Consider the following 16,912-nt stretch of genomic DNA (forward strand, 5'->3'; position numbering starts at 1 on the left):
CCCCCATTCTATATTTGTTGACTTTTTTTAAATATTTTATCCCTTTTACAAAGCGAGTGAAACTATTACTTAAATACATCATATCTCTGGAACCTATTGGGACATTTTCATCCGAGCTAGCTATGAACACGACGTGCTCATGCCCTGGACTATCTTCAGGATATCTACGACTATAATCGGCGACCCTATATGGTTTGTATTTGTCCAGTGGCGACTCTGACGCGTCAGAGTAATCTGAGTCACTATCAGAGCTCTGGATTACCGAATTGGTTTCATATTCTTGCTCCTTCTTTTTCCTCTTCTTGCCGCCCATCGCTGGAAAGGTAAAAACTTACCCCGACCTCAGCAACACTTTATACAAAACAGACTATAGAAAATATATAAATAACGAAATTATATACAAAAGGAAAGGTATTTACAACAAGATTTACAAATATATACAGATTTTGCACAAATTTAAATTTTCCCAGAAAAAAAGACCGCCGTCGCTTCCAAATTCCCGCGCTTTTTTTCGTTGTCGTCAAAAAATGACAGTAAGAATAGTGTTGTAGCAAGATTTGATTCAATCGTAATAATCGATTTTTTTTTAAATGTAAATAAAAACTATCGTCGCCAGTAAACTTATCACCACATGGCATGAAGTCTATGTCATTAGTAAATACTCCGTGCAACTGGAAAGCTCACTGTGTCTATAACTAAAAAAACACTAGTCAGTGGGCAATGAGGTGTACTTTTGTAAGTTGGTGTTTTAGTCTTGCAATATAGTCGCATAATTTCGGTTGTAAGAATCAAATTTCATTAGACGCACTCGCCATAACTCGCGAGGAAAAGAATAGTCAGTCGAAAGCCTCCCATTGTACGTATCGTCGCTCGCTTGATTTGTGTACCGAATATATTATTCGATACAAAAATCGAGTGAGCGGCGCGCAAAATTCATATTGTACATTTAAGTATAATTGTTGTGAACATTCTAATTGTGAACTTTATGCAGTGAATAAAACAAGTATTAGTATGTCAGGATTTTATTATCTCTCCATCTTAACTTTTATACAGATCATTCTTATATAAATTACTACACGCCCATATTGCCCAAAGTTCCATAAAAAAGCCGTATAGTTTTGTGTGGATTTGTTATAGTAAAATGTAATATACGCGGGTTCTAACGACTCACAAAATTACGGCACCTGTCGTACTTAAATAGAAAGAGGTACTTTTTAAAAGTAACTAAACTTACTCACATACATAGTATCATGTCTTCATCCCTTTCGGGATAAACAGATACCTCGGGCCAAAATACCCAAAGGCCACGTTAGCACGTTAACAGGAATCAAAATCGTGACGGGAAATCGCTTGTCATGATTCCATGGATTGCACCCTTTTCCTCGACCGACATCCTACGGTCTGTGTCGTGTCAGAAGCAGCTGATAGGTGCCCCCAGACATTATAGTACAGGATATTTTACTGATATATACAACACTATGGCTCTGAATCACACACGTGGGCTCAAAGTTAATCGTTAAAAAGTCATCTATCTATACATGGCAATATGAAAAAAAAAATCTAGATTCCATTCAATATATATATCAAAATTTGTGGTCACAATACAACAAGGGACATATTTACACCAAGACAGTGTCTCTTACAATAATATTTCGTCTCTATTATTATTCTAAAATAGTGTTTATTACCTTGAAATTTGGGTTTATTTTTATTTGTAGTAATAAGGTATTTTGTAGTAATCGAACCAGTTGTACGAAGTACTTATTAAATCCACGCGCGCTACACTCGATAACCAACGGACGGTTTACCAAAGTGCAGCCATTAGTTAAAGAAATAAAATGAGGTTACGTGGGCCAGCAAATAAAACCAACATGACAATTAATGTAATGTATTGAAGTAAATAATTCTATATACACTCCGTACACCAGGCTTCTGGAGATGTCGACTTTAGACTCATTAACACGAACTTACAGCTAAACTTGTGACTGCTTACATCGTCAGCTCCTGAAAATCGAGATAAATAACATTAGAATGACATTACAATACAACATTCTTTATTGTACCAAAACTTAATAATAAAGTTAAGAGAGGGCCGTGTGTTTGCATTTGCGTAGCAACTAATCACATTGCGGTGTGGTTGTAGTCGCGTCACAATGACGTGTTGATTGGTTTGCTATGTCTCACAGCGAATCGACTCGACTGTAAAACGTGAATTGCAAGCTCACACTTCGCCCACAGTAATATAAGGTGCTATTTGCTAGCTTTCTTTTTTATTAGATATTAGATAAACATCGTTCTATTGTGTTTATATTTAGTATCTGCGCCCCGAGGTTAACTTATGTGGGAATTTTTAAATGATTCTACATGTACCAAATTCATCAAGATCCATTCAGCTTTGGTGTAATGGACTAACAATTATCCTCAAATGCACTCACATCCAAACTATCGCACGTATAATTTTAGTGGGGTTGCATCGGACCTTAAATTGCTACACATTAAAAAAGAACATTAATGTTTTAAAAATAATTCAAATTGAAGACTCATTTTACATTTTTCACATTCAATGCATGTTAGTGGCACATTGCACAATCAGTCCCCAATTAGTATACTTGCGGACAAATTGGGATCTCCATAGCCTTATCATCGTCTGCCGGGCCACGGCTACCCACCAGAGACAAGTTTACATTAAATATTTTCCCAGTTTCTGGACAAACAGTCCGGCACAAATCCATCTGTTGTCTGCCACCACCGCCCCTCACCATGATAGCGTTGACGATGTCGGAGTGGTTGTTGCGCAGCGCGCGCACGGCGCGGGCGCGGCTGACGTTGGCCTGCGACATCACGATCTCCACGTCCTTCTCGTCCACGCCCGCCTCGTCCACGCCTTCTTCGTCTTCCTCCTCCGCTATGGGCGCCACGGTCTGCAACAATGGCAATAATATGTACTCAATATAGTTTCTATTTTAATAAACGATTTTAGTTCACAAAGTAACACGCGTGTGACACCCCTGACCCCCTGACGTTGTAGCGATCATAGACTGCGGTGACTACGCATCATCTAAACGACCTGCTTAGGATGCCTGCTTAGTAGTGTTAAAAAATATTATCATTTTTTTAAAATCTATTTTTTCTCGAGACTTCAGTTGCTTGATATGACTATGCCCGTCTAAACTATCGGTTTTTTACAGATTTTTTTAGTTTCAGTTGAGAATAGTCCTGTGGTCCAAACACCCACCTCGTCTTGCATACTACAAAACATGGGTTCAGTGTAAAAATCAAACAATTACAATTGCCTACTTTCCAACTAATCAAATCAGATACTAAAAATGTATAGCTTGTATGACAGTAACATCTTTTATAAGAAATCAATTGAAATAACATATTTACCGTTTGATTGGCACTGGCCTCGTTGGCCGCAGCAGACTCCGGAGCCTTGAACCTCTCAGCGGCCGCCATGGTGGCCTGCTGTGACAGATCCTCGATCTTGGCCTCCCCGAACACTATGTATGTGTCTGAGTGTGGATTCTTGTATACATCAGGAGAATTGATCACAAATAGAATGTTCTTTGATTTTCTGATGGTCACCCTGTTTACACCTTGCACCTGAAATTGGTTTAACATACTATTTAAATGAGTTTCGGTATTTCTTCTTAATTTAACTTCAATTCTGAGATTTAAAATTTGTCAAGAAAAAGCCTGTGAAGGTAAAATTGCAAGATAAATGTGACTTAATTTCTGAACTAATTGTTTTGGTTTATTTTACCCAGTACTAAGTTTGGTGAACTGATAGAGCAGCAGTTCTCAAAGTTGGTCAGTTTAGACATGCTCTCTCTAATGTGTTGTAGCGGTCTACAACGTCTAGGGAGAGCATGTCTGGACAGTTGTAAACTGACTACTTCCACCACCATAGAGCGTCGGAGACCAAGGTCCCCCACCTACTTTTTATGGCCAAACATGCTAAAACACTTACTGGTTTGAGACCGAGTTTGCTCATGATTTTACGCGCTTTCTTCTCACCGCGAGACTGTTTCGCTTTGGAGACTATGTCGATGCCCGCGATCGGGTTTGAGATTCCGCCGGTTCCTGGACCACCTGCAAATGGTTATAACACAATAAGGCTAGTGCATACACAGACATGAATTCTAAAAAAACTGTGCGTGTACACACGTGATGATGGCTACTCACTATCGCCGAACACAGACAGATGCCGACATGAATTAATGAATGAACATCACATGTATAAGATGTTTTCTTTACAGCAATGAAAAGCCCGCAATGTATGCTAGGATATACACAGGATTTTTTCTCTAAAAATAACTTAGAATCTATTAATAAAGTTTGGGAGTAAATCAAAATCTGTTCTGTAGTTTGAAAGATCAAAACTCTTAAAAATAAATAAACAGATTCAGAGAGTGACTTTGTTTTATAGTATGTAGTGATAAGTTGGTAGAATTACCCGCATCTTCCAATTCTGGGATGGTGTCATCGGAGTCACTGTCCGAGGATGCGGTCTCCTCCTTGCGTTTCTCTGTCATGGAAGCTGTGGCCTTGTCCAACTCTGTGAGTTCTGGCATCTTGTTGCTTGTGTTAGTTATTTTGGAAAGATGAGGATACCTGAATAACAAAAAAATATTTTATCAGTATACTAGATGTTGCGCAAGGCTTCGTTCCTTTGGAAATTTTGAGATAAAATATAGCCTATAGTGATCTGGGATAATGTACCTTTGTAATGGTGAAAAAATTTTTTAAATTGGTTTGATAGTTTCCGAGGTTACCCGCCTCAAACATACAAACTTATAAATGATTGCCTCTTTATAATAATAGTATAGACTAGTGGCTTGTCACAGTTTCACTTGAGTATAACCATAATACACCTAAACCTTTCTCAGGAATAACATTATTTATTGGTAAAAACCTAACAAGAATCTGTCTGGTAGGTAGCTTTCGCTTTAATCACAGACAGACACAATAGGGGAACTTGTTTTTAGATATGTAAGAACATGTTTTTAAATACTTCCTCTGCAAAGCTAAAATTTTATTACTGCACATATTTATTAATATTACAAACCATTGGAACTTATCTACAACTAGGTGCGCCCCGGGGCTTTGCTACCATGTGAATTTCGGGATAAAAAGTACCTTATGTGTTTTTCCAAGTTATGTATTGTATGTCCAGTAGATTTTGCGTGAAAGAGTAACAAACATATATAGATATACATCCTCACAAATTTTCGCGATATTAGTAGGAAAGATATGAAAATTCTAAAGTTATAGTCAATATAGCCTATAATAAGCACATATCAATATGAATATTTTTCCATAGGGCTAAAAATCCTAGCCATATGGAATGAAACAAGATGTATTGGAGTTATAGAAATGACATTCAGTGATTTGTCACCTAATCATTTGATAAATCATCGATTAGATTGCAGAATTCATATTTCATCACGACGTTATCATTAGCCGGAGGCAAGGCTGGTGAAATATGATCTCCAGGAATGGACACCTCCCAACCCAATGCGCATCGCATACCTATTGCAATAATCGCGCATGTATCTATAGCTTGGACATTTTCAGGAAAACTGATCAATAATGCAAGTGCATTTGTATTTTTTTTATTGGTGATTGATAAACATGCCGGAGAAAAGAGCGCACTAAAAATTTCAAAACAGATAAATAAATACATTACGAACTGATACAAACCCACTTACTACACAGAAAATAAAAATATAATGGATGAATTAGAAAATAATTAGACATTACTATAAAAGAAGTAAAATTATTTATTCGCCAAAATCGGGCGCGGGTTTCACAGGCACTGTTTACAATTTTTTTAAAATAACACTTTCTACAAAACCAGGATACAAATTTACGTATCACAATTTAATGTAAAACCAGTAATAGAACATGATCCGCTCATTATTTTCAGATTAATTACCTTGTTTTACAGAAAAATTATCAAAAGAATCACAAGGAATTCGCTATTTTTGACAAAAGGAAAGAACTGCTCAGTGTTGCCAAGTGATGATATAAATTCACCCTGAAGCTAGGGCAGGCCGAGGAGGCAGGTTACTTTACTTATTACAAATGAATCTGGTAATTGTATTTAACCTTATTATTGTTAATAGTAAGCTATTTTGTGAGTGCGTCGAGAAGGCCTCGATTCGTTCGTTGCCAGATTTTACAATGTTTACAACTCATTGCCATCTCTTGAATTCATCGTGCATGTTTTGTATAAAGTAAAATTATATTGATGTTACTAAAGAAATTAGGCTTTTGCAGGAGGCATTTCTATTTTATTTTTCTACTCACTGAATTTTGCATTTATTTCTTCGTTATTAGGGAAAATAATATATTGGCAATGGCAACATGTGACATCACATCACAGATTATCAATAATAAAAAAGTTTTCGTCTTGAGAAATGCATGTCTATTAGCCTAAACAGATATACACGAATTTAGTAAGTTGGAGTACCTACTAATCCCACGCAGATATAAGAATTATATAGGGTACTTTCCATGGTTTTACTATGCGAGGAAATCCGTCAGTTTTTTTATGACCGAACCAATGGACCGAACAAGCAAGCAAAGGAATATAAATATATGTCAATACAATATAAACATACGTCAATGTCTCTGTGAAATAAAACTTCATTAGTCCTTCCTGCTGTCAAACAGGACAGAACAATTTTGTTTTTCTTTCTCGGATTTTGGTGTTTGAAGAAAGAACCAAATCCATTTTAATCTTGATTTGGTGAAGTGATAATTTTGTGAAAATGGCTATGTTCCCAGGAACAGTAGCCTTTGATGAATATGGGCGTCCATTTATTATCCTGAGGGATCAGGAGAGTCAGAAAAGGCTAACCGGTATTGATGCCTTGAAGGTAAGTTCTGAACCTATTATTTTCTTTGATTTCTTATTAATTCCAACATTAATCAAAAATATTTCACAAGTCATTATATACTTTAACACATTTTATTTGATTAGTTACACGTAAATTATTTCCGAATATGAGTCCAGTATAACCTAACATAAACATTGAAGAAAGTACATATTTTGTAATAAATCATTGTTATCATTACATTTTTGTTATAAAATGTATGTAAACTGAATATTTCCACACCATTTCTGATGTTCATGTCATAATTTTTGTGATTTTTATCGAAATCATTAAGATACTTGTTACAGAAGAAACAGTTGTTTTATGTGAGTCACATGACAGTACTTCAACCGTAGTCCATTTTTAAGTCCCTTACCTGATTTTGATGAGGTTTTAGTTGTGTGATGGTCGTGTATATAAAAAAATTGCCATTAAAATCTACCTATTGAAAATACACACCTAAAGATGCAAAAATGCCAGATATATAATAGATAATATTATAACATGGAATTTTCAGTTGTGAATTTAAAATAGGTTAGTTAATGTTTCATGTAACTCTCTTTAGGAATGCTGTTGTTGCCATTCAGCTGTCCAAGCTGTTCATATCATAAGACATGTGGAAGACAGAAACTGTATTATTTATTTCTTTATATTTGTATATCTGCATTTGTTTATTTGAATGACTACAAATAATTTACTATCACTATCACACAAGTTTGTGTATAAGTTTCTGTACAATGTAAAAAGCAATAAATGAGTTGAATGTAATATAAAGTTTTTTGTTCTATTTATGGCATCACTCAGTGTTGAATGAGACAATTTTGTTTCAACCATTAACCATTCCTATTTGTACAGTGCTGTTTTATACTATTAATGGTGTTGTAGCAAATAATTGTTCTTTCTTTCAAACACTTTTCTTATAAATAACAATACTTAAGAACATAACTACAATTAAGTTCAAGCTTTTATAGTGTTTGTCTGTAATCAAAACAAGTAAAATAGGATTGGCTTTGTGTTGAAAATACTTGCACAGTGTGATTTTTCACACTTGGAATGCAACAAGATGACAAACTTTGTCAAAAATTATATTTTACAAGCTTATTTTTGAATAATTTCAGTCGCACATCCAAGCGGCGCGTCAGATTGCGGGCATCCTCCGCACGTCGCTGGGCCCTCGCGGGCTCGATAAGATGATGGTATCTCCAGATGGGGACGTCACTGTCACCAACGACGGCGCCACCATCCTCAAGCTGATGGATGTTGATCACCAGATCGGAAAACTGATGGTGCAGCTGGCGCAGAGTCAGGATGATGAGATTGGAGATGGAACCACTGGGGTTGTGGTTTTGGCTGGTTAGTGTAGCTCAGGATTCTGATTAAACCCACATGCATGACTGTTTCTAAGAACAAACTTTATTTTTATAGCCTGTATTGTGTGTCCCACTCCTGGGCAAAGTAAAATAAAAGTTAATAACAAATTTATCTAAATCTATACCAATATTATAAAGAGGTGGGTAATTTCCGAACTACCAAACTGATTTCAAAAATTCTTTAACATCTCACTCTCTCTAATTCGCCATTAAAAATTCCTAAGGGAGCGAAGCCCGTAAGCAACATCTAGTAAATAATAAAAGAGGACACCAGTGATGACCATAACTTTGAGCCCCGATATTGCTATGAAGCAGTGATTATAATATTTTTTTTTTTTTACTGAGGTGTCTATAAAGAAGTTTTGCATGAATCAGAAGTGAATGATTTCGCACCTTTGCGACAGGCTTGACCATAATCCGATTGGGTATCGTCAATTATTTATCAAACAATGGACAGCTTTTTACAGCCGCAGATGGATCTATTTAAACCAAAAAATTCACCACTTTGACAGAAGAGAAATTTTTAAAAAATATGCTATGCACTAAACAATTAACAATTGAAATCTATAAATCTCATTTAGTGTTTTCCAATAAGCCTGCATTAATACATATAATGTCCAGGTGCTCTACTGGAGCAGGCCACTAGCTTACTGGACAAGGGCATTCACCCCATCCGCATCGCGGACGGCTTCGAGCTGGCCGCCGCCTGCGCGCTGGAGCATCTCGACAGCATCAGCGAGGCCTTCCCCGTGAATAAAGATACCAGGGAGAACCTCATCAAGGTGGCAATGACCACTCTTGGCAGTAAAGTCGTGGTTAAGTGTCACCGCTTGATGGCCGAGATTGCTGTGGATGTGAGTAACTTTATTTTTTAAAAGCTGAGTGGATTGGATTTTGCGTTTTGTTTGAGGGCGTTTTCCAGTGGTAGCAGCCTTTCTTATAGTCTTTCGTATATCATATATTCTGGGCTATGAGGAATTTATGTAAATACTAGCTGTGCTCCAGAGCTTCGCTCCCATGGGAATTTCGGCATAAAAAGTAACTTAAGGTTACCTTAATTCCAAGTTATATTTTACTCATGTACCATATGTTACAACAATCGGTCCAGTAGATTTTGCATGAAAGAGTAATAAACATACATACACACATCCTCACAAATTTGATATATTAGGGATATATCTCATCTGTTTTCCTAAGACTTTATCTGTCTTATTCCAAAACACGGACTATCTTTAATACCAGGACTAAGCCCAGTTGTAACCATAGACTAAATGTCACAACCAACCACTATGTAAGTTCATGCTTTGACAGCATCATCATTGAATATTTGTTACCAGGCTGTGCTCTCCGTAGCAGACTTGGAGAAGCGCGATGTGAACTTCGAGCTGATCAAAGTGGAGGGCAAGGTTGGGGGCCGTATGGAGGATTCCATGCTGGTGCGTGGAGTGGTCATCGATAAGACTATGAGCCATCCGCAGATGCCTAAAGTTCTCAAGGTATGTATTATTATATACTAGCTGTTTACCCGCGACTACGTCAGTGTAGAATAGTTACTTTTACAGCATAATTATATTTTTTGTGATTAACAACTTTTCCCTTCCCTTCTAATATAGAATTAAATAATTAACTAATTGGTAATATAGATTATCGATATTTATTTTCCTCTTGTAGTCTGTGCAAGCTAATGATACTAGATGGCGCTAGTGTGTTAACACCTACACCTGTGGTCTAAACTCAGTCTGGGACAGTTCTATGGTGTCAAATGAAAAAAACATTGTGTGAATTTCACAAGCGTTTGATCGCGGCGTGTAGCGTTTCATTAGTGTCCGACATTTTTTTTAAAATGAATCTTTTTTTTTTTTTTTCAATGAAACATTTATATAATTAACATCGTACCAGTACTTTACTTATTTATAAAATAGGATAATTACATTGATTACTGTGTATGGTACAATTTAATAAGCATTAATGAGAGTGCCCGCGGCGGTGTTCAAAACTCGCGTGAAATGAATCGATTGAAACGTATCCACCTCGTGCGTCAGGACGTGAAGCTGGCGATCCTGACGTGTCCGTTCGAGCCGCCGAAGCCGAAGACGAAGCACAAGCTGCAGGTGGGCTCCGCGGACGAGTACCGCGCGCTGCGACACTACGAACACGAACAGTTTCTGGGGATGGTGAGGAAAGTCAAGGTACGACATATGTTTATTATTATTTATTTAGTATCACCCGATGTTTGTCAACATGGTTGTTGACAAGGTCAGAGAATTGTAAAAAACATGTATGATCTAGATAAAATAGATATATATAGGATCATTATGATATTATGAATGTAGATTTAAAGTTGGTTGGAAAGTCAATTTTAAAAAAATATGAAATTATAAAAAATTTTACCATCATTAAGAACTAAGATTTTGTATAAACTTTTATTAAGAAATTAATACCATAAAGGTTATATTTAATGTAGCTGTCAAACTTAACTTTTGTTGCGAACATATTAGAACGTAGTGACGTCACTTCTTCGTGTCATTTAGTATGGAGCGTTTGGACGAATTCAAAAACTTTTGTCATATCTTTGAAAGCATTGTCATTACCACAGTATTTTTATCACTGGAGTTTCTATTAATATAAGGGCCTTCGAATTATCATCAAAACAAAAAGTAACTTGTCGTAACTCCTGCAAGTTCAATTTCACCCACTTCTTCAGAGTTCTCCAGAGTTGAAATTTTCCCACGTGGCTTAGGTATTATGACAATGAATTATAATAAGCTTGATCTAATGGTGCACCCAGGATCTGCCAACAACGGAACTCCTCAACGGTTTACTGAACGGTGCTATACAACCCTTAGACGCCTCAGTCATAATTCTATGCCATATTTTGTCCTAGTTCAATAAAGATTTATAAAATATTTTCATAGGATGCGGGTGCAACGCTAGCCATTTGCCAATGGGGCTTCGACGATGAGGCAAACCACCTCCTCCTAGCTGAGAACCTTCCAGCTGTCCGCTGGGTGGGAGGACCCGAGATGGAGCTCATAGCCATCGCTACCGGAGGCAGAATTGTTCCAAGATTCGAGGAGCTGACTCCGGATAAGTTGGGCCAGTGCGGATTGGTCAGGGAACTCAGTGAGTAATTTGTGTTTCTCTCTCATCTGGTCCTTCCTGTAATGATTCATCTGATTGTGTTTGAGTTTGCTGTGGTTTATTAGATAGGTGAACCCAAGATGGACTTCATAGCTGGATAAGGTGGGGCCTTGTATATATAATACAAAATATTTTGCACATTTTTCATATACAAAAATGCAACTTTTTAAAAATTATATATTACACAAATATAATATTGTCCTTTGTCCACAGCATTCGGAACATCCAAGGAGGAGATGCTGGTGATTGAGCAGTGCTCCAACTCGAGAGCGGTCACACTACTCATGCGCGGAGGCAACAGGATGATAGTTGATGAGGCCAAACGCAGTGTGCACGATGCCTTGTGTATTGTGCGCAGTTTGGTGCAGGTCAGTGCTTGAAAAAAAAACAAAAGTTTTTTGTAGTAGAGGGATTTAGACAAATACCAACAACTAAAATTTATTTTCTACTAGCGGCCCGTCCCGGCTTCGCTCGGGTAAAAACAAATAAATAAATAAATAAATAAATAATATAAATAAATAGGGACAAATCACACAGATTGATTTAGCCCCAAAGTAAGTTCGAAACTTGTGTTATGGGATACTAAACCAACGATAGTATATTCTATAACATATACATATATAGATAAACATCCAAGACCCAGGTCAATCTGAAAAAGATTATTTTCCATGTTGACCTGACCGGGGATCGAACCCGGGACCTCCAGTGTAGCAGTCCGGCGTGATGACCATGAGGCCACGGCGGTCGTCACCTAAACCTACACAAAATCATACACCTAAACCTTCCTCAGAAACCACACTATCTATTGGTTGAAAATCTGTGCAGTAGTTATGCGCGAACAGACATTTTATGTAATTTGACATTGTATGAAATGTATTTGAAAAAATCAAGATGGCGACTGTGACATGTTATTTTTTTCTAAAGACTATGTCTGTTGAATCAAAGGTTTTAAGAATTTCGAAAAGATATAATGTTATACTTTCAAAAACTCGTTAAAAATTAAAAAGATAGAAAAAAAATATGAAAATCTCTTTGGTCGAAATGCAGATGGATTTTTTGTAATTAATTCCATATTTCTTTAATTGATCAATTTCAGTCATTGGTTTAGTTTATTTTCGCTCGTGCAATTTCACGTACTTACACGAGTTCATATAAAACTTTCGACATTAATCAACAGTGGATTAATTTTTGACTAATGTTTTAATGGCTTTGTCTTAAATAATTTTATTATTATTCCTACAATGGTGGACAACAAATTTCATCCATATTGATCTGTACGATGTTGCACTTATAAATAAATAAAACTGATATATCTTCATTAATGTAAATTGTAAAACGTTCTGGACGCTGTGATACAAGCATCACTTAGTACAGAATCCACAGTCTATAGACAGACAGAATGAATGAATGATTTATTTATAAACATAAAATATATAAATAGATTTACTATTTATAACATATAAACTAACTTATAAACTGTAAATCATCCTTCTAAAATGATTCTGTAAGCTATTCTACTTTTTTTTGGTGAATAAAGTAAAGTTATTGTTATTATTTGTCGCGTGTTTTTTACTCTCTCTCGTTTTATCATCCCCGTTTCATGTATTCCAGGACTCCCGCGTGGTGTACGGCGGCGGCGCAGCAGAGGTGGCGTGCTCCCTGGCCGTAGCTCGAGCTGCGGACAAGCTGTCCTCGCTGGACCAGTACAGCTTCAGGGCCTTCGCTGATGCGCTCGAGTCTGTCCCGCTCGCTCTCTCCGAGAACAGGTCAGTGTGCGGCCTCTGTACTGCGGCCTCGGACTTATACTCTTACACTGCCGCTTCATTTCCCTAAATACTTCTGCGGCAATAACGACGCGAGTGAGCATTTACACTCAGCCTTCATATTCTTATTCTGTCTCTCTCTTCTTTATTTATCAACTCGCAAAAATGACTGATGTCGATCTTGTCGAGATTGCTGGTTCGACAGCATTATGACTGCTCAGTATTAATCATCCCATATTAACTGATCAATATCATAAAGTTCTAAAAATGTAATTGTTTTTTCATTACTCCACTCCCGTGTGCGCCGGCAGCGGCAGTGACACGAGCAGTGACAGCGCGAGTGACCTAATTACATACTCGTGCTGCCCACTGGGTGCTCACTTCCCTGCCCAATAGGGTAGTGGGCAATGTAAAAGTGGCATTACACCGGAGGACATTACATGATTTTATTTAATTTGCAATATTTTATTAATTTATTAAATTAATAGCTAAACACAATGGTACACAATATGTATCTATTTAAAGTATTTAGTAAGAAAAAATAGGCACTTATAAAAATTTCTTAGATAACCACTAACAATATATGTGCAATCCTTTTTTTTAATCTATTTTTTGTCGAGGCTTCAGTTGCTTGGTGCGACTATGCCAGCCTCATGGGGAAATTATGTGCAATATTGCAATTCAATCTTGATTCGATATTTTCAACGGATGATGAAATTTTATATGTAAACATTTACTTTTATCAAGCTATGCATTATTTTGATATGTATATAGTGATGGTGCACTCTGCAACGGATTTCTTTTTTTTTATACTACTTAGCAAGCAAAAAGGCATGCGGCACACCTGATGGTAAGTGGTCACCGCAGCCTATAGACGCCTGCAACACCAGGGGTGTTCTGTGACACGCGCGTTGCCGGCCCTAAATAAATCTTTTCGCGCCCTTTTTACCGTTACAGCATGGACATGATATGAGATATTTTAAAGTAAAAGTATAGTATAGTCCATTTTATTTAGTTATTAGTGAAGATTTTGTATTATTTCAGTGGTCTGTCCCCGATCGACTCGCTGTCTGAAGTGAAGGCGCGGCAGGTGGCCGAGAACAATCCCAACTTGGGCATCGACTGCATGGGCAAAGGTAAATGTTTGATGAAGTTTAAATTATAAATAGTTAAATGGACTTTCTTGTCACCGCATGTTTCCAATTCGGTTTGGGGCTGGAAGTCTGGGGAGCTACCATGAAACGTAACACGTCATTGCGTCCAAGTTCTTTTTTTACACACAATGCGTACACGATATGGGAAAACGAGACAGCATGTGGGCGTTAGTAACGTGCTATATCTTTGCATGTTTCGTGGTAGGCCTTCTGGGGTTGGCGTATAAAATCTATGTATATAAAACTCTTACGTTACGTGACTGACTGACTGACAAACAACATACACCTGAAACTGCTGGGCGGGAAGCTGAAATTTGGCAGCGGATTTTTACTCACATACGAAGTTGTGGGCAAAAGCTAGTTAAACTAGGGGTTAAACTAGATAATTTTGAAGATTTGGCTGTGATTTCACAACAAGCCGCCTGCCAGATATCAAACCTCGTTGGGAATGCTATTGTTGCCTATCAGCTTCTCATGTTTCTTACTGGCCCCTCTGATATCCACAGATAGAGTGGTGCTATGCTAAGGTGGGTCACTTGTCCCCCACTAGTGAATGAACTGTTTATTGTATTGCACACCAAAATAATTAAGAGTTAGAAAATATAAGTAAGTCCAATTATTGGCCTTATTTTTATTTTATTTATTTAAACTTATAACAACATAAAAGTTAACAAGAGGTGGACTTAAGAAATTCTCTGCCAGTCAAACTTTAGGATCAAATAGAAAAAGCCAAATCGCTTAAAGTAATTTCTTTTAAAAAACTGATCGTCGTAAATCAATTAATCCACGGTATTTTACCATTTTATTTATAGTACTTTTAATTTAAGCACATATTCTTCATACAATAACTATTCCAAACTTGCAGGTTCGAACGACATGAAAGTCCTGAATGTGATAGAATCACTGCACTCCAAGAAGCAACAGATCGCTCTCGCCACGCAACTCGTCAAGATGATACTCAAGATCGACGACGTGCGCTCGCCCGCTGACGCGATACAGTGATTGTGATAGTGATATAGTGCTGTGTTGTGTGCGGAGTTGCATTTGTGAACTGTGTCGGGTTAGGTCACGGCCTGATTGCTCTGCCCTCATTCGTAGTCGTTGTTTTATATATCACGTAATGTATATTGAAACTCCATACAATTTCTATGTTTGTCGATGGATGTCAATGTAATGGATGATGGCGGAGCAATGGAGCTGGGCTCTTCATAACAAATAATCCGACTCGGTTGAATCTGACTTACTGACAGAAATGGGGACAGTTTTACAAAATAAATAGTAATCGACAGCTGTGAAGGACTATCCATTATAGGTACAGTACACTGTGTGATAGATCTCTGCAGATGCAGCTACAAGAATAAAAAGTTTTAAATGGCCTCTGCTTTGCCCCAATGAATACCTCCAAATGCATACCAACATAATAATAAAATGCATATTTGTTTTCATCCAAAAACCTTAAAGCTTTCCTTTTCTGTTATTTAGTTGCATTCAACCAAGTTGGAGTGTCTGTTACTAAGATTAAAACTGAGTCTAAGCAGTGGCATAACATTATCTTGTAAATCCACATACAAACCCACTAATGTAACTATAGTTTGATAACACTAGTTTAAAGCTAGACTTTAGCCCATACACTTTAAATTAAAATTGAATTTTAATATTGGTTTTCATATGTGAGAGCATAAATTCTGTTTATTTTATTGCATTTTATTTTCCGCGGGTATCGGAGTAACTTATGTATCAAATGTCATTATAAACATTTATATTTTTGTATATCAATGCTCCAAACAAAGGGATATTTCAAACTAATGCAAATGATATATGGATTTATGTATAAAGATCTGTGCACACCGAATCTATATGCAGCAAGATTTTATGGAATCGTGTGCATATGCATTCAGTGTGCACGGATCTTAGAAGTCGTTAATTGATAGTATTATGCATGGTGTCTCAATTTTATTATTAAGTTATGTCACAGCATTTGTTTGTGTACGCGAGTACTGGATGTATGCCTTATTGCACTAATAAATAAATTAAACTGCTAACTCATTTTCATGTATTATTATTATAACTGTACCTGGTCATAAGCTTCCTACAAGCTGCGAGCTGCTATTGATCTATGGGAGAGAGACCTATGTCCAGCAGTGGATACTGCTGGACATATATAATAGGATAGAAAAGTCGTTATGAGCAAACACCACCATACACTAATATAAAGAAAACAAATATACGTATATGTGCGTATCGTTATACGTGACATGGAATTAGTAGGTAGTTGTACATACCTACTAATTCCATGCCAGATCCACAATGTCGAACAGATTGCCAAACTTTGGCGGTTTCGATATGCATTGCTGGTTTTTCATTGCGTTAAATAAAAGCACTCATACTAACCACGCAATGTTCAGGCATTCGCGTCGGCTAAATTCGGCCATAGTGTGGAGCTGCCTTAAATGACAACATAACACCACAACCAAACAGAAAAGATACCTATTCTTGTTCGCTAAGATGAGGAAGTATACTGTACGAGATCGTTTAAATTTATTTCGTAATAGAAAATACAATTTTCAACATGGTTCATATTGATCTTCCTCTGTCATATCTTC

General features: G+C 37.0%; 2 protein-coding genes across 2 annotated transcripts; one reads left to right on the forward strand and one right to left on the reverse strand.

Annotated features, from left to right (window-relative positions):
• Positions 1-1,872: 1,872 nt before the first annotated feature.
• Positions 1,873-6,071, reverse strand: Nacalpha (Nascent polypeptide associated complex protein alpha subunit). Its single transcript, XM_053765596.2, has 6 exons — positions 5,939-6,071; positions 4,457-4,614; positions 3,971-4,092; positions 3,388-3,603; positions 2,760-2,921; positions 1,873-2,004 (listed from the first exon to the last, which is right to left on the reverse strand). Exons 2-6 carry the CDS (start codon positions 4,572-4,574, stop codon positions 1,990-1,992), a joined length of 633 nt encoding a protein of 210 aa, XP_053621571.1. The 5' UTR covers positions 4,575-4,614; positions 5,939-6,071; the 3' UTR covers positions 1,873-1,989.
• Positions 6,072-6,379: 308 nt separating this feature from the next.
• CCT5 (Chaperonin containing TCP1 subunit 5) lies at positions 6,380-16,355 on the forward strand. The gene is made up of 10 exons (XM_053765345.1): positions 6,380-6,884; positions 8,000-8,234; positions 8,873-9,105; positions 9,589-9,747; positions 10,294-10,440; positions 11,167-11,374; positions 11,606-11,760; positions 13,004-13,158; positions 14,200-14,291; positions 15,175-16,355. Exons 1-10 carry the CDS (start codon positions 6,777-6,779, stop codon positions 15,309-15,311), a joined length of 1,629 nt encoding a protein of 542 aa, XP_053621320.1. The 5' UTR covers positions 6,380-6,776; the 3' UTR covers positions 15,312-16,355.
• The last annotated feature ends 557 nt before the right edge of the window (positions 16,356-16,912 follow it).

Source organism: Plodia interpunctella, chromosome 27, assembly GCF_027563975.2.
Source record: "Plodia interpunctella isolate USDA-ARS_2022_Savannah chromosome 27, ilPloInte3.2, whole genome shotgun sequence".
In the NCBI taxonomy this organism is placed as follows: domain Eukaryota; kingdom Metazoa; phylum Arthropoda; class Insecta; order Lepidoptera; family Pyralidae; genus Plodia; species Plodia interpunctella.

Bases quoted from the DNA above. Each gene is read 5' to 3' on its own strand.
- Nacalpha (XM_053765596.2), bottom strand. From the start codon at position 4,574: ATGCCAGAACTCACAGAGTTGGACAAGGCCACAGCTTCCATGACAGAG. The intron at 4,093-4,456 runs GTAATTCTACCA...AACCATTTGCAG, and splicing joins CCCAGAATTGGAAGATGCGG to GTGGTCCAGGAACCGGCGGA. The intron at 3,604-3,970 runs GTAAGTGTTTTA...AACCAATTTCAG, and splicing joins GCAAACTCGGTCTCAAACCA to GTGCAAGGTGTAAACAGGGT.
- CCT5 (XM_053765345.1), top strand. From the start codon at position 6,777: ATGGCTATGTTCCCAGGAACAGTAGCCTTTGATGAATATGGGCGTCCA. The intron at 9,106-9,588 runs GTGAGTAACTTT...ATTTGTTACCAG, and splicing joins TGGCCGAGATTGCTGTGGAT to GCTGTGCTCTCCGTAGCAGA. The intron at 13,159-14,199 runs GTCAGTGTGCGG...GTATTATTTCAG, and splicing joins CTCGCTCTCTCCGAGAACAG to TGGTCTGTCCCCGATCGACT.